The 20940-nt window shown below is 43.2% G+C and overlaps 1 protein-coding gene across 1 annotated transcript in view; it reads left to right on the top strand.

Annotated features, from left to right (window-relative positions):
* LOC126470015 (E3 ubiquitin-protein ligase RNF170) overlaps nt 1–20940 on the top strand; it is a 119982-nt gene that overhangs the window by 67384 nt on the left and 31658 nt on the right. The window contains exon 5 of the mRNA XM_050097490.1: nt 13319–13453. Within this exon, the coding sequence (XP_049953447.1) occupies nt 13319–13453 (135 nt within the window). The remainder of the gene's footprint in view (nt 1–13318; nt 13454–20940) is intronic.

Raw genomic sequence — 20940 nt, 5'->3', positions numbered from 1 at the left:
TACTTCCTTACTTGACTTCCTGACTTGATCTGTAGGACAGGTTCATTGTTGATAACCTTGCCTGTTTGTATGAAATCTATTATAGATTTTCCAATTTTGTTTATTTTACACCACTTACTTCAGTTAACTCATGTTTGAACCCAACACCTGGGTTTGACCTACACCTTTTCAGATTTTTTTTGTACAGAGGTGTGTGTTGTGAGGGAAGATCACCCGGTACACAGTGGGGTTACCAATCCACATGCTTGGTCATAAGATGCCCATATGTTGGTGGCCCTCTGGCTGCACAGGCAGTGCACTGTTGATGCGCGAGCTGTTACCTTGCCATGCAGGTAGCACAAGGGTGGGACCATGCCAGTATTTGCTCTTTAACAGTCGTGGGAAATCATGCAGCAATTACACTCAAGCCTGTTAGTGCATCTGATTAGTGCTCAGTGTGCGTCATCATTGATACGTTGGTATATAAATTGGGTTCCTATCCAGCTCACCCCCCTGTCTCGCAGCTAGTACAGTATACAATATCCTTTATTGGCAGGTTTTAGTTTAGCCATCAGGGTGCTGAATACCTTGCTTCATCCCCTGCGGGTCCAGGGGTTAGAATAGGCCCTAGGTATTCCTGCCTGTCGTACGAGGCGACTAAAAGGAGTTTCACACATTTCGGCCTTTATGTGATGGTTCCCTGTAGGGTTTGACCTCCATTCTTCAAAATTTCCACGAAGAGCGAGCCAATTGGGGAAGGGTGCCTTAAAAGGTGCATCATGTCCATTGTGCATTGAGATCTTTAGCCCACTTGCTCGTCGCCGCATTGCAGTCCTGCCCATTCTCCAACTCTTGGGACACCTTCCTGGGTGCGTTTTCCACAATGCACTATGCAGTGTTGATTTATGCATTGACGATGAACATGGACTTCTTTGCACCTGATATCCAGCACAGTAGCCAGTCCGTTGTGGCGGGGCTGCCATGTACCCTGTTGGTTGTAGCCCCCTGACCACACAGGGATTGCTCTGCTGATGCCTGGCCACACCATGGGAGGAACGTGAGGCTAAAGATGGCAGTAGATCTTATTCGCCCTGGTACCTTGTATGTTCGAGAGCTGATGGGGAATCTTTCATGACTATGAAGCCTCAGTTTTTTGTTCAGCATTTAGAGGACAAGTTCGTGGAGGTGGAGGGCTTGTCCAAAATGAGATCTGAGTCAGTCTTGATCAAAATAGCATCCTCTGCCCAGTCGTGGGAGTTACTCGCTTGTGACAAGCTGGGGGATGTTTCTGTAACCATCACACCCAATAAGAGCTTAAATATGGTCCAGGGTATCATATTTCACAGAGACCTTCTTTTGCAGTCTGATGATGAGCTGCGCGCTAATTTAGAGCGGCAAGGTGCTCATTTTATCCAGCGCGTCCATCGGGGTTCCAAGGGATAATCGGGTTGCCACTGGTGCTTTCATCTTGGCCTTTGAGAGTGATACGTTGCCCGAGAAGGTCAAGGTGATGGTCTGCCGGTGTGATGTAAAGAACTATATCTCTCCCCCGATGCAGTGCTTTAAGTGCTGGAAGTTCAGCCATATGTCTTCCCGCTGTACTTCCAGCATCACATGTCGAGATTGCGGACGCCCATTATCTCCCAATACTCCATGTGCCCCGCCTCCCGTCTGAGTCAACTCCAGAGAGCACCATTCGACTTGCTCGCCTGACTGCAGGATTCTCCAGAAGGAAAGGAAAATCATGGAGTACAAGACCCTGGACCGACTGACCTTCACTGAGGCTAAGAGAAAATTTGAACACCTGCATCCTGTGTGTATGATATCATCTTACGCCGCCACAACAACAGTTCTGGCACCATCAGCTCTGCCAACCCAGGTCACCTCTCAGAGCCTGAAGACTACACCTGCCCCCTTGATGGGGGGGGGGGGGGGATTTCCCTTCCTGTTGCTCCTGCACCACCAACTTTGGGAGCAACAACCCTCCAACCACTGGGGACGTCTGTCCCCACTTCTAAGCCGAAGAAGCTTAAGTCTTCTTTGGTTTCTCTTGCTAGGAAGGGGTCCCTTGGGTCACTCCCTTCCCAGGTTTCGTGTAGTGGGAAAGATGACACCCGCCAATGGCTGAAGAGCCCAAAAGCAGCTGGTCATAGGGCTTCACGCTCATCCGCAGTCCCGGAGACCGAGCCAGTGAAGTTCTCCCAGCCAGGCAAACCCAAGGAGCAGCAAGAGAAATCCAAAAAGAAGACCCCTAAGACCAAGGAAATTGCGGTGCCACCCACACCACCACTACCTACAAGCTCTGCGGCTGAGGATGGGGTTGAGATTTTGGTGTCCGCTGAGGACCTAGATCTCGCCAGACACTCAGACACAATGGATATAGACTGCTCAGGCAATAAATCGGTGGCAGCAGGTGACTCTGAGGTGTAAATTGCCCCATTGAATGCTCCATGCTTTCCTAGTCTCACAGTGTCATCCTCCAGTGGAATTGCGGCGTTTTTTTCCACCTCCTGGCTGAGCTACAGCAACTGTTAAGCTTTACACCTGCTATCTGCCCTCCAGGAAACCTGGTTCCCAGCAATGCGGACCACTGCCCTTTGCGGCTATAAGGGATATCACAGGAACCGTAGCGACTATAATCGAGTGTCAGGTGGAGTTTGTGTTTATATCCTAAACTCGGTCTGTAATGAACATGTGCCCCCTCAAACCCCTCTTGAGGCTGTGGCTGTCAGAATAAGGACGATGCAGGAAATAACTGTCTGCAATGTATATCTTCCTCCAGATGGTGCAGTACCCCTGAATGTATTAGCTGCAGTGATTGATCAACTCCCTAAACCTTTCCTACTTCTGGGAGATTTTAATTCCCATAACCCCATGTGTGATGGTACCATGCTTACTGGCTGAGGCAGAGATGTCGAAACTTTACTGTCTCAGTTCGACCTCTGCCTCTTAAATACTGGGGCTACCACACATTTCAGTGTGGCTCATGGCAGTTACTAGGCCATTGATTTATCAATTTGCAGCCCAGGACTTCTCCCATCTATCCAGTGGAGAGCACATGATGACCTGTGTGGTAGTGACCACTTCCTCATCTTCCTGTCACTGCCCCAACATCAGGCACATGGGCGCCTGCTCAGATGGGCTTTGAACAAGGTGCACTGGGGAACTTTCACCTCTGCTGTCACCTCTGAATCTCCCCCACATGGTAACATCGATGTGATGGTTGAGCAGATGACTAGCACAATTGTTTCTGCGGCAGAAAATGCGATCCCTCGTTCTTTAGGGTGCCCGAGGTGTAGGACAGTCCCTTGGTCACCGGAAGTCGCTGAAGCAATTAAGGAGTGTCGGCGAGCTCTATAGCGGTATAAGCGGCACCCTTCCCTGGAACACCTTATAGCCTTTAAACGGCTCTGTGCCCTTGTTTGCCACCTTAGCAAACAACGGAAGGAGGAGTGTTGGGAGAGATACGTCTCCACCATTGGGTGCCACACGTCACCTTCCCAAGTCTGGACAAAGATCAAACGTCTTTTCGGGTACCAGGCCGCAACAGCTGTCCCCAGTGTTACCATAAATGGCGAGTTATGTACCAATGCAACCACGATTGCCGAGCACTTTGCTCGAGCCTCTGCATCGGAGGATTACCCCCCCAGCCTTTCGCACACTCCAACGGCGGCTGGAAGGGAACGTCCTCTCATTCACTACACTCTGCAGTGAATCCTATAAAGCCCCATTTACAGAGTGGGAGCTCCTCACTGCCCTTGCACATTGCTCTGACACAGCTCCTGGGCCTGATGGCATCCACAGCTAGATGATTAAACATGTTTCATCTGACTACAAGCGACATCTTCTCATCATCTTCAACCGGCTCTGGTGCGATGGTGTCTTTCCATCGGAATGGCGAGAGAGCACCATCATTCTGGTGCTCAAACCCAGTAAAAACTTGCTTGATGTGGATAGCGATCGGCCCATCAGCCTCACCGATGTTCTTTATAAGCTGCTAGAACGTATGGTACGTCGACGGTTGGGTTGGGTCCTGGCATCATGTGGCTTGCTGTCTCCATGTCAGGGCGACTTCCACCAGGGTCGCTCTACCACTGATGATCTTATGTCCTTTGAGTCTGCCATCCGAACAGCCTTTTACCGACGGCAACACCTGATTGCAATCTTTTTTGACTTACGTAAATCATACGACATGACTTGGCGACGTCATATCCTTGCCACATTGTATGAGTGGGGCCTCCGGGGACCACTCCTGATTTTTATCCAAAACTTCCTGTTTCTCCATACTTTCCGTGTCCAATTTGGTGAATCCCATAGTTCCATCCATATCCAGTTAGAATGGAGTTCCGCAGGGCTCTGTATTGAGTGTGTCACTATTTTTAGTGGCCATTAATGGTCTAGCAGAAGCTGTCGAGCCCTCCGTCTCACCATCTCTCTATGCAGAAGACTTCTGCATTTCGTACTGCTGCTCCAGTAATGTTGTTGCTGAGCGGTGCCTCCAGGGAGCTATCCAAAATGCGCAGTCATGTCTCTAGCCCACGGCTTCCAGTTTTCAGCCACAAAGTTGTGTGTCGTGCATTTCTGTCGGTGGCATACCGTTCTTCCGGAACCCGCACTTTGCCTTAATGACAATCCACTCACTGTAGTGGAGACATATAAATTCCTAGGACTGATTTTCGACACTCGATTGACTTGGCTCCCTCATCTTCGTCAGCTTGAGCAGAAGTGCTGGCAGCACCTCAGTGTCCTCCGTTGCCTGAGCAACACCAGTTGGGGTGCAGATTGCTGTACGCTGCTGCAGCTCTGCAGAGCCCTTGCCCAATCCCGAATTGACTATGGGAGTGTGGTTTATGGTTCGGCAGCACCTTCAGCATTGCATTTTCTCGACCCTGTGCACCACTGTGGGGTTCAATTAGCGACAGGAGCTTTTAGGACGAGCCTGATGACCAGTGTACTGGTGGAGGCAGGTGTCCCTCCACTGCAGATCAGACGTGCGCAACTGCTCACCAGCTTTGCAGCACACATTCATAGTTCCCCTGAGCATCCAAATTACCTTCTTCTTTTCCCGCCCGCGGCTGTCCATCTCCCGCATTGGTGGCCCAGATCGGGGCTAACAATTACGGTTTGCATGCAGTCCCTTCTCTCTGAACTGGAGTCCTTCCCTTTACCACCTCTACTTGTGGTCTGTTCACGTACACCTCCATGGTGTACACCTTGGCTGCAGCTTCGTCTGGACCTGAGGCTCTAAGGACTCTGTTAACCCCACCGCTCTCCGCTGTCACTTCCTCTCGATTCTTGACATGTTCCGGGGCTCTGAAGCGGTTTAACCGATGGCTCAATGTCTGATGGTCATATAGGCTTCGCATATGTTCATGGAGGACATATTGAGCAGCACTCCTTGCCAGTTGGCTGCAGTGTTTTCACTGTCAAGCTGGTGGCCATATCTCGTGCTCTTGAGTACATCCGCTCGTGCCCTGGCGAGTCATTTCTCCTGTGTACTGACTCATTGATCAGCCTACAAGCTATCGACCAGTGCTACCCTCACCACCCTCTGGTAGCATCCATTCAGGAGTCCATCGAAGCCTTGGAACAGTCCCGCTGTTCTGTCGTGTTTGTGTGTACCCCAGAACACGTTGGAATCTCCGGCAACAAACTTGCCGTCAGGCTGGCCAAACAAGCGACTTGGAAACCGCTTCTGGAGATAGGCATCTCCAAAGCTGGCCTGCGTTCTGTCTTACACCGCAGGGTTTTCCGGTTTTGGGAGACGGAATGGCATAACAGCACGCACAACAAACTGCGTGTCATTAAGGAGATTATGAATGTGTGGAAGTCTTCCATGCAGGTCTCTCGCAGGGAATCAGTTGTCCTCTGCCGGCTCCCCATTGGCCATATGTGGCTAACACATGGTTATCTACTCCGTCGCGAGGACCAGCCTCAGTGTCGCTGTGGCTCCCAAATGACAGTCGTCTACCTCTTGCTGGACTGCCCACTTTTAGCCGCTCTGCGGCAGGCTTTCAACTTTCCCAGCACCCTGCTTTCGGTGTTGGGTGATAATGCCTCCATAGCAGCTTTTGTTTTATGTTTTATCCGTGAGAGTGGGTTTTATACTTCTATGTAGGTTTTAGTGCATGTCCTTTGGCCCTCTGTGTCCTCCACTCTAGTGCTTTTTTGGGTGGAGGTTTTAATGTGTTGCAAAGTGGCTGGCTTTCCCTTTTTATTCTCGTGATTGGCCAACCACTGTAATCTGCTTTCATGTTTTACTCTCTTCTGTTTCTAGCGTCTCTCTGTTGTTTTCTTGTCCTCTTTTGTTCCTTTTAGTGTTTGTTGCCTTCCCTTTGTTCTTGTGGCTTTTCCTTTCTTTCTGTTTTGTGTTATATGTTTCGTCTGTTTTATTCTCACACTTGTGGCATTGTTTTATTAGGAACAAGGGACCAATGACCTTGTAGTTTGGTCCCTTCTCCCGCCTTTAAACTAACCAACCAACCAATACCTTGCTTCAGTAAAAGAACTTTGATTTCAACAGTGTCTTAAATTTGTTCAGGACTTAATATCATATTGCATGATCATTCATGCAGTCAGGAACATCTTCCTGCCTAGAATATTAGACAGAGTCAACCACAAAGGTGACTTGGAAAAGGAGCTTATCAAACCTCCCCCATTCCAACCTCTGGGTAGGAACAAGTTGGTGTCACTAGCTATCCAACATCACCAACTATGGTGAAACTAGTCTTCTGTTTTTCAGTTACTTGTACAGCATACTATTGCTTGCTTGTCAGTAGAACAGTGCAGTTGACAAGACCATTAGAGAGCTAAGAAAAGCTCAGTCTTGCAGCGTCAAGTATGGAAAAAATTACCATTCTTGATTAGATTCGATGCAGGTTGTTTTTGTTACTTAAGAGGCAGAGTTTAATATCCGACTTCATATAGGAAAACTTCAGACAAAGCTGCAGTCTTAGTTGAGTTTTGAAGACATTAAGACAAATGGGAATAGTTTATGAGTAAACATCACCATCCCCTTCAGTTCTACAGATTTTCCTCACTTTTTTGGGAGAAAATGTTTATGTGAGCACACGAGTGAGCAGCTTGTCTAACAAATATCCAGTTATTTGAAGGAAGAGAAATCGGCATAATTTTGATCAGAAGAGACCAATACCTAAAGACTCTTCTTTGTTTGATAAAAATGTCTACCAGTTTGAAGCGGTTCACATCCTTATTTCTTATCTGTTATGATTTCGTGCCATGTACGTGTGTACTATGGCTATTTTTTAACAACAAACGAAGTGTTGAGTGACAAATAGCAATATTTAGAAATGCAGTTAGAGGTAGAGAAGCTATTGTACATAGTTCGCCTTCAAATTTAGAAAAACACTCACACATTCTTACATACCCAACTCATATACACGTGGTTGTCATCATCTCCAGAAGAACATGGTTCATTTGCTCCAGTCCTGGGTAGTACTGAGTCATGAGGGGAACTTGCCCCTTCCTGCACACCATGACCAACCATATCCTCACTCACAATTACTTCTCCTTTGAAGTCATCACTTGCAGACAAGCCCATGGTACAGCTGTGGGCACCCACTTGCCACCAATCTATTTGCTAACCTATTCATGGACCATCTAGAAGAATTCTTCTTAGCCACTCAGAATGCCAAACCGCTCATCAGGTTCAAAACTACTGATAACATCTTCATTATCTGGACTGAGGGTGAGAACATCCTATCCACATTCCTCCAGAACCTCGGCCTTTTCTCCCTCATTCACTTCACCTGGTCATCCTCAGCCCAAGAAGTCACCTTCAGCTATGACAATCTAAACCTCACACATGGCTCCATCAGTACTTCCAGCCACAGCAAACCCACCAGCCACCAGCAACACCTCAATTTCGACAGCTGCCACCTACTCCACACCAAGAAGTCCTGTGGCTGTCATATCTGCAGTGATGAGCAGTCCTTCTCCAAATCCACCGATGGTCTTGTTGAGGCTTTCACAGACCATAATTAATCTCCACACCTTGTCCTGAAACGGATCTACTTTTCTGTGTCTCCCCTGTCACCTACCCTCCCTTGTGTATATATCTATGGGCTGGCCAGAAAGGAGTGCACCCCCCCCCCCCCTTCCTGTCCCCTTCCTTCTTCCCCTGTGACACAGTACCATCCAGGACAAAGCAGCTGAATCTCATTCTCTGCCAGCATTTCAACCACCTATTGTCTTGTCCTGAAATGAGAAGTATCCTTCCTACTCTGTCCACAGTGGTATTACAACACCCACCCAACATATGTAATATTTTCGTCTGTTCCTACTCCACCCCTGCTGCCAATCCATTGCCCTGTGGTTCAAATCCCTGTAGAGTACCTAAAGATGTAGATGTAAGACCTGTTCCATATATTCTCACACTGCCATTTACTCCAGTCCTGTTAGAGAAATTTACTACCCCAATTAAATGCAGGGCCATCTGTGAAAGCAGCCATGTGGTCTACCAATTTAGCTGAAACCACTGTGTGGCATTCTACATGGGCACTACCACTAACAAACAGTCTGTCTGCATGAATGACCAGCAGCAAACTATGACCATAGAAAGCTGGATCTCCCAGTTGCTGAGCGTTCTGCAGAACACAGTGTTCTTGACATTGACTGCTTCACAGCCCATGTCTTCTGTAGCCTGCCCACCAACAACAGGTTTCCTGAACTACATAGGTAGGAACTCCCCCCTGTTATACATCCCTTCTCCTCATAACCACCCAGTCCTCAACCTTCACTAGTCCCTGTTCTCCCACCTGCCTCTACACCCTTCCCTGCTCCCACTACAGCCTCACATGAGTCCTCTGTCCCCTTGTTGCACTCGTGTAGTCCTTTCCACTTCTCTCCTTTCCCTCCCTCTCTCCAGCACAATCTCCCCACCCTGTCCCTGTATGCTTCTATAGGTAGCACTATAGCTTCTTCCTCCACCCTTACCCAGTGTACTACATAAGACTGAGCCGTGGTTGCTTGCGTAGCGCTGTGCTGCTGTCAGGCAAGACCATGTGACCTGGTGACTGTTCACGTGGTGGCACTTGACAGCCACTGACTGTAATGCTTTTGATTCACTGTCAGTTGTGTCTGCTGTTACAGATATTAAATCCCAACAGATATTGAATCCCTTCCCCCTTGAATTTTGCACGTATGATCAAAAATGGCCCAGCCATTGCCAGCGATGGGAAGTGGAGAGGCAGCACTTTCCACCAGCAGATCTAGAACCATTGGCTTTGGTCTGACCCCAGCAGAAGGTCCAGTTGAGGACTGCAGTGGCAGAGAAGGCCCAGTCGAGCACTGCGTTGGCACAGGTGCCCCAGTTAAGCACTGCGGTGGCACAGGTGCCCCAGTTAAGCACTGCGGTGGCACAGGTGCCCCAGTTAAGCACTGCGGTGGCACAGGTGCCCCAGTTAAGCACTGCGGTGGCACAGGTGCCCCAGTTAAGCACTGCGGTGGCACAGGTGCCCCAGTTAAGCACTGCGGTGGCACAGGTGCCCCAGTTAAGCACTGCAGTGGCACAGAAGGCCCAATTAAGTACTGTGATGACACAGGAGGCTCAATTCAGCGCTGTGGTGGCACAGGATGCCCATTGAAGGACTGCGGTGGCCCAGGATGCCCAGTGAAGGACTGCGGTGGCACAAGAGGCCTGATCGAGAACTGCAGGATGCAATAGTGCAACCATGGCATGAGGCTGCTCTAGTGCCACCATGGTGAAGGAAGGTTATGAAGGAGGGAGTGGTTCCATCTCTATACGTTCTCAAGCTGTAATCCTCTCAATTGACCGCAGACAAACAAACAGCACTTTTCCAACTGACAGTGTAAACCAATTTAAAAAGAAAGAAAGATTAAGTTTTAATACACTTATGAAATAGAGGTCAAAGAGACATAGCACAACCTCGGATTGTGTCAAGGTTTGGCAAGGAAATTGGCTCTGTCCTTTTGAAGGAATTAGCCTGGCATTTTCATAGAGCAGTATTACCTGTATAAGCCAAAAGGCATATTTGAAATTAGTAATTGACATGAAATATCAAGTGATTGGGTGGACAGGGTGAGCAGCAATCTGCAGCTGTTTGCTGATGATTCTATGGTGTACAGGAAGGTGTCATCATTGAGTAACAGTAGGAGGATTCAGAATTACTTGGACAAAATTTCTAGTTGGTGTGATGAACAGCAACTAGATCTAAACCTAAAAAAATGAGATTGAATGCAGATGAGTAGTAAAAACAAACCCGTAATGTTCGAATACAGCATTAGTATTGTCCTGCTCACTACAGTCATGTCGTTTGAATATCTGGGAATAATGTTGCATGTGATATGAAATGGGAGAAGTATGTAAGGATTGTAGTAGGGAAGCTGAATTGTCAACTTTGGTTTGTTGGGAGAATTTTAGGAAAGTGTGGTTTACCTGTAAAGGGGGCTGCATATAGGACACCAATGCAACCCATTATGAGCACTTCTTGAGTGTTGGTGATCCACACCAGGTCAAATTAAAAGAAAACATTGAAGCAGTTCAGAGCGGGCCTGCAACATTTGTTACCGGTAGTTTCCAACAACACGTAAGTAGTACGAGGATGCTTTGGGAACTCAAATAGGAATCCCTGGAGGAAAGGAGAATTTCTTTTCAAGGAACACTATTGAGAAAATTTAGGGAACTGACGTTTGAAGATGACCGCTGAATAATTCTGCTGCTGCCTGCATAAATTTCACGTAAGAAGCACAAAGGTAAGAGAAATTAGGGCTCATAAGGAGGCATATAGATAGTCATTTTTCCCTTGATTTATTTGCGAGTGGAACAGGAAAGGAAATGACTAGAAGTGGTACAGGGTACACTCCGCCGTGTTGGCTTACGGAGTATGTATGTGGATGCATATGTAGAAGTGGCAGTTGGAGATATGCATCCTTTAATAGCAATGGCTCCCAGCCAGTTTCATCAACAACTCATCTGGGCGAGGCAGTGGCTATAGACTGGGAATTAATAGTGGATTTAAAATCACCACAAATATGTATTGACCTATTTGCTTTCTTAATGACCACTGAAGTCATCACCCACTAACTGGTGGAAACATGGGAAGTAGTGTCCCGGTCCTAAAGCTGAGAGAGTTCTTCCTGAACAGCCTCATGAATCATAAATGGAAGTGGGTGAGTTTGGCAAAATTTAGGCACTGCAAAAGGCTTCAAAGAAATGTGAGCCATAAAATTACATGCACATCAGAGCAGAAAATGACACTGAGTCTGACACTAAGTTAATTTGGTTCTCTTCTTTGAACCCAAAACTGGTAAAGCTGCCTGAGTAGAAAATGTTAGTAGGGGGACTGCACTACTAAGATGATTAGTATGTGTTCAATGTTTTTGCACTTAGCCACCAGTGACAGTTCTCAGAGGGAAGGCCTGGACGTGCTGTAAGACAGGACCTGGTACTGGGCCTGTTGCAGTGGAGGGGAACAGACTTGAATCATTAGACACATCTCAGCACTTGTGTCCAGCTGGAATTCCATGGACTGTCATCAATTTCAAAGTGAGCTTCTGTGTCTGCAGGGGAACTTCCCGCTCTGCAGTCATGACTGTATGGATCACAGTGTTGTCCCCGTGCTGCCTCAGAGCACGCGACATGTGGGCCACTTGTTGGCATTACAGCGAGGTGACCGTGCTCACTGCAGGACCAGCAGTCCACTGCATGATGCAGTTAACAGCTTCTGGTATGCCCACTACTGCAGTAAGGACAGGACTGAAGTTTCTCTGAGGTACATGTCATAGTGTGTGATGAGGAAGAAGGACGTTCCTGACCTGCCCGACTAACGTTGCAAAAATGTCATTCACCACTGAAGGCAAGCAGAGTCATCAATATACTTAAATCTCTCAAGAGATGCCCACGATCTGGGTGCCTATGAACTTGGGTGAGACTTAGATGCAGGATTAGAGGATGATGAATCAGAATCATCAGATGACCACTGCTCGTGATGGTGACTAACAGCTTGGCACACATGCATTTCATTTGTGAAAGCATGCTGAGATGCCGAAGCAACCTCGAAACATTTTGCGTGTTTAAGCATGTCACCAAGGCTAGACTTGGACTTGCTTTAGCTGTGACTTCTCTGTCAGGTGAGAGGTACACAATTACATCTCAAATTAATGGTTCCACACATGAGTGTTAACAGTTCTAGCACTTGAAATTACACTTAGCAAGACCCTGCAAGTCATCAGCCAGTGCTGCATAGGTCTTGCCCTGTTGTTTATGACCGTGGTTAACCTTGAGCCTAGCCACGATCGGATGTGTCTGCTGACCCAGTATTCAGTTAGTAGAACACAGAGATTATTGAATGACAAGTCACCAAGATTGAAGAGTGTTTGCAGTTTCTACACCACCTTGTATGAACTGCCATTAGAAGACAAAAGCAAAGCACTTTGCTGTCTACCACCAGTGTTATACCTGTGAGGGAACCAGTGGAGATCAAATTGATGAAGGCATACGTCCCAGCTTTCTGAAGGTTTGTAGAAGGCAGTGAATGGTGGTGAGAATGTAGCCACAACCATGGACCCTGAATGTTGTTGTGTGGAAACTTATGACCTTGGTTGTTTTTGTGTCCTAAAATAAAACAAACACAGAATGTTGTTGTTGTTATGGCACGAGCTGCAGGACAGCAGCATGCTGCTCTTTATGCCATTGCTGAGAGCTGCAAACTGTTGCTGTTGGGACAACTGCTGTTGCTGCCAAAGTTCTACAAACTTTGTATCCGTAGTGCTGGCACTGAATGTGAACATGTTGCCAAAAATGTGATAGGGTATGACCCTAAGAACTTATCACGTTGTAAGTGTCTGGCCCTGATACGATTGTGTAATCCATAAACAAGCCAAGGTTGTCGTGATCTGAATGCAGTAGAAATGCTAGAAACAAAAACCAGAAGACACCAAACCCACAGTCAGACCAGTATCCTTATAGCTGATAGCAAAGATATGAAAGAGCTCATAGTGCATACTATATAAGACTCAGCCGTAGCCACTCGCCTAGCCCCATGCTGCTGTCGGTCGGGTAGGACCATGTGACTCATCGGTTCTGCCTCTAGTGATGCCTGACATACACTAACTGTAATCCTTCTAATCTGCTATAGATTGTGTCCAATGGCAACAATATTAAATCCTTAAAGCGGTGAGCTGCATTCTGTCATAATTCCTGTTATTCCATCCTGGACTTACCTTTGTTATAACTATTTCCAACAATTTTTGAAAGTGTGTTCAGCACTGACTATCTGCTACCATAATGATTCTCGTTATTTGCTGTTAACAACTTTCATCTTACTGCTACATAATTGTCTTTTCATTTTTCTCACAGGTGACATTGATTATGACTCGATTTACTCCAGAGGAAAGGCAGGCACAAGATGGCACTGACCTAGCACAGAGACGTATAGAAATTCGGAACTTTGTTACAGCATACAACAGGCAGTCATATGGAGTGCCAAGATCGGTAATTTCTGTGTTACATTCATTTAATTTATTATGAACAGGTTGTACAAGACTTCACGTTGTGTGGTGTGCTGAGAATCAGAATGTGCGTAGTACAGTAACTCCTTTTGTGTGAATGGCATTCATTTTGAATCAGATTTATTACTAAAATATCAGTAAGCATCCAGTGTTTGTAGATGTTGTTTGAAAAATTGTACACTGCAAGATAATTGCTATAACACAATACAACAAAAACTTTATGTTTAAAGATCAATTAAATGTTGTGAATGTCCCACATTGTGATTTATGTTGTACTTTCTGCTGCATGAAATGTGATTGAACCACCTATATTTGAAACCTAGCTAAAGCACACGGACAAGCAGTGTTGTGTAAGTTGATCAATACAGAATTTTTCTAGGTGTCCAGATGACAAAGTAATAGCAAGGGTTTGTGCTGTTGTACTTGCCGTTTGTCATAAATTAACATTTGAAACGGTGTAATATGAAAACTTATAACAGCAAAAGATAAACATAATGGTTTGTTACCTACCAGGTGATATCAGATTGGTGCCAACAAAAGAACGATAGTCACTAGTTTCAGAACTTGGGATAGTGTGTTAAAAAGAGAGGATGAAGGAAAATAGAACACGAAAAGTATTACACAGCAAAATCAGCTGTGATTTACAATGAAGAAAGACAACAGTAAAGGATGTAATTTGGGGAAAGTCCCCCCTTTTTTGACTGAAAGAAAAACTAGAAGTTTTGATATATTTTGGGTCACATAGCTTTTAAGGCTATAGTCAGTCTGCTGCTATGTGAGAAGTGGATGACTACCTTTACATTATTTAGATGAAATTTCCGTCTGAACTGTTCTGTTCTTTGTAACTGATTTTCCATTTGCATGTTATGTTTAACTGTGTGAACAGGTAAAACTTCAATCAACTTTGACAGGAAGACATATTAAGTAGTTTGAGTCCATACATAGAAAAATATTTAAGGATTTGGGATTTCAGCTAAATTGGTTATTGGATCATCATTGTAGAAGAGGTTAATTTAATGAAATGCAAATTGTTGTATGTAACAGATACCACTTACACATATGTAGCTGAAATACTATTTGAAATAGCTGAAACTTTTGCAACCTGGTCTGGAAAATTGCAAAAATGTACATAAAGAGACTAAAATTAGTGATGATAAGTCAAAGAAGCTTCTAGACATAGGGCAGTTGAATATATTGAGTAATAACATGACCATGCTTCTTGCAGACAAAAAATTACTTCTTTAGATGGTGTTAAAGGGCAGATGATATTTTCAGTTTGATGAAAATACATAATGGAAATTTATAGTTGGAAGAGAGACAAGATAACTCATAAATAGTAGTAAATCTGTGAATGTGTCATGACTAATGACAATAATGTAAGAGAAAGTTTTTGACCCAGATTTCCTGCTTGAACTGCAAACGGCTGCCTTAACCATTAGGCTGTCTGAACATGTCCTCAGGCCTTGAGTATGCCTGCAGGCCTGACTCAAAGTTTCATTTTCATTGTTGGTTACACCTATGATTTATGAACACTACAACCAGAGTGTCTCCCATGTGATATGTGGGAGTAGCACCATTGAGTGGAGGTCTGTGGCTTTCCCTGCCACAAGGCATATGTATTAATGTAATTAGATTCGTGGAAATGAAAGAATTAATGGGGATAATATCAATGAAGATGAACATGAAAAAGCCTTCAGAAATGCTGAACTGGCGATCTAATGAGTATATCCTGACAAATTTAAAATCTGTGCCGTATTTACATATTCCTTGTGGCGGGATAATTCATAGTCCATCAAATCCATTATTTTGCAATGATGCTATTCCCACATACCTTGTAGAGAACCGCTGGTTGTAGTGTTCAGACATTAGGAATGGGAAACACAAGTGGCAATAAAAGTTTGAGTCCGACCCGCAGGGATGCTCAAGAAATCAGTGTTTGAGTTCCAGTCTTAACATGAATTTACATGTTATAACTTTTTCATTACATTGTAAGTTCAGTGTTTCTGACCTGTTTTCACTGGTACCATTTCATGTCATTGTATCTGCACTGACTTCATCCCCATCAATAATTTCATTGTTGGTGAACCCAATTCAGTTGATAATAAGTTATAATTGTTGAGGATCTCTGTCTTACACTGGATGAAGGTATGCATAAGTTATGTTGTTGTTGGTGGTGGTGACATTATCTAGTAAATTTAACTCTCTCTGCCTGTAAAGTTGATAAGTGATGATGTAGTCTAAAAAGATTTCCATGTACCGATAGAAGTTTCTGTGTTTTATGCTACTGGGGACAGAGAATGATTATGTTTGTTAGAGTTCACATGAAGAGTATAATTATTAATGTAATACTCATGCCTGCTTCAACGCTTGGGAGAGGTGGGGTCGTCTCTCCAGATGTAATACAATAACTTCACAGACAAGCATGTTTTTTTACAAAATTGGCATGTTTTCCATCAGCCCCTTGGTATCAGTTTATACTCATCTCTTCTGTTGTGTCTTACCAAGAGAACATCTTTCAGTTTTCTGGTTCATCATATGGATGGATATGAAAATGCAGTATATGTTGTCAGCTGGGAAATTAGTTATTTAACCTGCCAGGTTGTGCTTATACTGTCATATGAGGATTTTGTGGAAACAAGAAAGTTTGTTTTTAGTTGTGTTGTCGTGTCTGCTTCTGTAGACAGCAGTTAAAATTTTACTTTTCAGCCACCGTTAATATTTTTTTGGACTTCAGAGCTCTCCAGTTTCCTGTGTGAAACTAAAATTTGCCACTACATATTATAAACTGAGTGATGTTCTCACTCAGTAATCATCTTTCTATTATTTATTGTACAATGTTCTCAAGAAAATATTCAATATTTTAAGTTGTCATGATAATTTTAAAATTTCATTCTCAGTTGTTTACTTGCTGAAATGTGCTCTGTGGTGGTGCCTGCAGTGACCTCTTTGATAAATTGAGATTACTGCAGGACTAATTTTTTGATACTGTATATAAATATTTTGAATGAAATCAGTCTAGGTTGAAAAATTGTGTTTCTAAGTTACAATTACACATTTTGCCCTTGTAAGGTATCAGCAGATTGTCTTGAGACAATAGAACGAAAATTAATATGACAAAACAGTAAATAGAATGAAGCATAGCTGTAAGCTGTGCAGGCATGCATACAAAGGGCAGTAATATATACATAAACTCAAAAAAGACAGAAGGATAAGCTTCATCCATCAATTGCAACTGAAGGGCATTTATTAAGGATAAGAATTGTCTGGATATGGCATCCAGTCATCGAGTCTCTTATCAGATACAACAAGGCCCTAAATGGGAAGTAAAAATGAACAAGTAAAACTAACCAAGATTAATGGTGGATGGTGGGAAAAATGGGAATCTAAAGTAGATAAAATACTAGACCAGTTAGGTTCAGGGTGACAATTATTGAACTATATGAAAAGAAACATAAATTAGTCATAAACAATGGTGTGCACACACTTTATTCAACATGTAAATGTCATTACAAATATTCAGATTTAGGTTATGATATGTTCATTTGTGATGATGTGGCACAGACGAATGGCAGAAGTCTGCATGAACGGCAGAGGAGTCGGAACATAGATACTGTCAATGACCTTCTGAATGTCTGTTTTCAGCTCAGCAATGGTTTTGGTGTTATTGCTGTACACCTCATCTTTATTATAGCCCCACTGAAAGGAGTCGCATGTGTTCAGACCTGGAGAATACGGCAGCCAATTGAGGCCCATTCCAGTGGCCTCTTGGTACTCCAGAGCCAGAATGTGGTCTCCAGTGTGCTCCTCCAGGACATCACACACACTCCTGCTTCGATGGGATTGAGCTTCGTCTTGCATGAACCACGTTTTGTCAAAATCAGGGTTACTTTGGATAATGGAGATAAAACCATCTTCCAAAACCTTTACATACCATTCAGTAGTCAACATGCCATCAAGGAATACCACACTGATTATTCTGTGACTGGACATTCCACACCACACAGTCACCTTTTGAGGGTGAAGAGACTTCTCGATCCCAAAATTCGAATTCTCAATCCTCCAAATGTGCCAATTTTGCTTGTTGACTAACCCATCCAAATGGAAGTCGGCTTTGTCACTAAACCAAACCATACTAATTCTCATCATGCCCTGCGACCTACCGTGCAGTTTGAATAACCTAACACAAACCATTCAGAAGTTACGATGATTTTATTTCGTATAGTTCAATAACTGTCACCCTGTACCTTAGGTGTACTAAAGCAGGCATGGTGTACACAGCTCAGAGCCATGCATACAACATGTGGATGTAGAGCAGGAAACAATCGGCTAAGCAGGTCTGTCCAGCGTAAGACCACAACTGATTATGAGGTGTGTGACCGGATATCCTGGTATGAGCAAGGTTGTGCAAAGACTCAAACATAACAGATGACACTAATTGTGTTGCTTAATGTCAGCAATTTAAAAACTTGTTAAAATATATGTGATACCGCTTAAAAAGAGAACAAATCCCATTCCAGTTAACAAACTGTAAAGAACAAGCAGAAATTTACTGATAACAATTAGACATAATGGATGCATAAAATAAACAAAAAAGTAATAGTACAATATGAATCAGTGCCACATCCAGTAAAGCTCATAATAGCAAGGTAAACAAAAGTACAGCAACATTAGTAAAATAATTGCAGATTCATAAGTGAATCTTTTGACATGGCTGAAGAAACAATGTTCGGCGATGTATGTATCACAAATGCTGGATGGCTGCAGAGTCAACACATTAATTTATGAACTGTGATATATTCTAAAAGGTTCCAAAAGGACCTTAACTAAAACCACATAGAATTGAAAAACAGTAACTAACATAATAAATATCTTCTGTGCATACCTGTTGTTTAGGACAGCATAAACATTTTAAGAGATTGTGATTTACATTAAAATCCCAGAGACAAAAGAATAAGAGCTAAGACAAAAACACTTATCAGCATAGAAGAGAGAGTGAACAAAAGTTATGCTGCCCAATTGTGGGGGTAAGCAGTATCATGGGAGGGATCTTATAGTTGGCATCATTACACTGTAATAAGACTGGTTTTTACTAACCAATTGATCATTCAATAGCCTTTCTTTAATAGCACATTAGTGTTTAATGATTCCATCTGTTCTAACAAATTCATCTTCTTCTCTTTGCCAGTGGTATGCAGCATGCTCATGTTGCTCAATGTTGGAGGCTGATGATCACTTGATATCAGATGCTCAGTAATGACTGGGTGATGCCTAACTTGTCCTCTCTTATTTAGTTGGTGCTCATGAAATGTAGTTCTAAACATCCTGCCTGTTTGCTTGCTTGGTTGTGTGTTATGTATATAACTATTTCAGAACTTTGTTAACCAAATAAAACAAACAACTTCCATGCTCTGCTTCTCAAATGGTTTAGCAAGGCCATATGACAGGTTTCCTGCAAAGAGCCCCTTCACAAGTTTCATACTGGAGACTGACAAGTCTTGTGGGATTTTGGGTTGTAATCATTGCTAACCACATGTTTTAGGATAGCTAACTTTTTCTGTATAGATGAGTGGCTCAGCAATAGATGAGTGGCATAGCGGAAGTTCACTGATACACTGTGTTATTGATTTGAAGTAACTGATCTTATACCAATAAGAGTTACAAGGAAGGGTGTGTAATTGAATCACTTGTGATGGTCTTATGAAATATATCAAATTGGATTTTACCCCCATCGATCTGCAACTGTAGGTTCAAATAATTAAGAATTTTGCTATTATCCATTAATTCATGAGTAAGTCATGTTTGGGTTCAATGAGTTGAAGTCATCTACCAACAATGGGATGCCGACTGCAGAACCATTAAAGAAAATGAAAATGTCATTTACATATCGCTGATAAAAAAGGACCTCAGTGGGTTTGTTTGTAAATAACTTTTCTGCTGCCAGTTACGATTTTTTTTTATTCATATTTTACATGATGCGTTTCGGGAAATGATCCCCATTTGCAGTTTTACATAATGTTTTCAATGTGTAAGGTTCTGCTTTGTTTTGTTGACTTCAAGTTTTCTTATGGTCCATTTGTGCAGAGACTCGCACATCTTTCAGTGCACATTATATATATAAAAAATAACTTACATTTAACATGTATGTGTCTCTGCACAAATTGACCATAAGAAAACTTAGCAAAACAAAGCAGAACCTCACACATCAAAAACATTATGTAAAAATGGCATAGCACAAAGAGAAAATATACTTGAAAATGGGAGTCATTTCCTAAAATGTGCCATGCAAAGTAAGACTGAAAGAAAACGGTGACTGTTAGCAGAAAAAGTTATTTAATAACGAACCCATTGCTTTCACAGTCACAATCTCGCACATAACCATTTATAATGGACAAAATCGGGAAAAGGACCTTCTTTTGTCTGTCCAAATTTCATTCTAAGTGGTTGACATAGACATCAGCAATGAAACCCACCAAACATGGCTAGGCCATCATTTTGCTTGTAATATTGCTTATTGTGTGAGAAATAATTACATGAAGTAAGCGATCTGAGGATAAAAGTACTTTTTCGTTAATCTCATACGTTGTTGTTCGACATTGCTTAAGAAGATCATTGTGTACGAGGCATTTGTGTATAAGTTTTCTATATCGAAAGATAACAAGGTACAGGTAGGTGGAAAGATTATACCACTAAGCAGATTAACCAGATCATTCCTGTTGCAGATGGTGAAACTCTTTTCAAATACAATTTTTTGATGCAATAGTTCCAATGTATATTTGGGGATCAGTTCACCTGGATTTCCTATTCTGTTAGAGATCTGGCATAAGGGGTGGTCTAGCTTGTGTGTCATAAACAACATGAATGCAGAGAGGACATCTATTATGATAGCTACTGTTTTTTCACTTCTATATGGCTTTATTTAAGGTTCTCTTGGGTCCTTTCAGAAACTACAGCAATTTATAAATTAATGTGTTGGCTCTGTAACACTCCAGCATTTGTGACACATATGTTGTACTGACTGTTTCTTCAGCCACATCAAATACTCCCTTATGAATTTGCAATTATTTTATTAATATTGCTGTACTATATCTCACTGTTATAAGCTTTATTGGATGTGGCACTGATTTGTCTGATGCTATTACATTATTTGTGTATTTTTATGCATCCATTACATATAACCATTATTAGCAAGTTTCCGCTAGTTCTTTACAGTGGGATTGTTCTAGCTTTAAATGATATCACATGTATTTTAATAAGTTGTTAAACTGTTGAAATTAAGCAATGCAATTAGTGTCATCATTTACATTTGAGTTATTGTGCTATCCAGCCCATACCCATCTTATGAGCACAGCATATCCAGTTGCACACCTCATACCCAAACGGGGTCTTGCGCTGGATGGGCCTGCTTAGTCAACTGTTTTCTACTCTACATCCACATGCTGTAAATGTGGTTCTGAGCTGTGTACACTATGC

The sequence above is a fragment of the Schistocerca serialis genome, chromosome 3, assembly GCF_023864345.2.
Source record: "Schistocerca serialis cubense isolate TAMUIC-IGC-003099 chromosome 3, iqSchSeri2.2, whole genome shotgun sequence".
Lineage (NCBI taxonomy): Eukaryota > Metazoa > Arthropoda > Insecta > Orthoptera > Acrididae > Schistocerca > Schistocerca serialis.
This window is presented reverse-complemented; position numbering and strand designations above follow the sequence as displayed.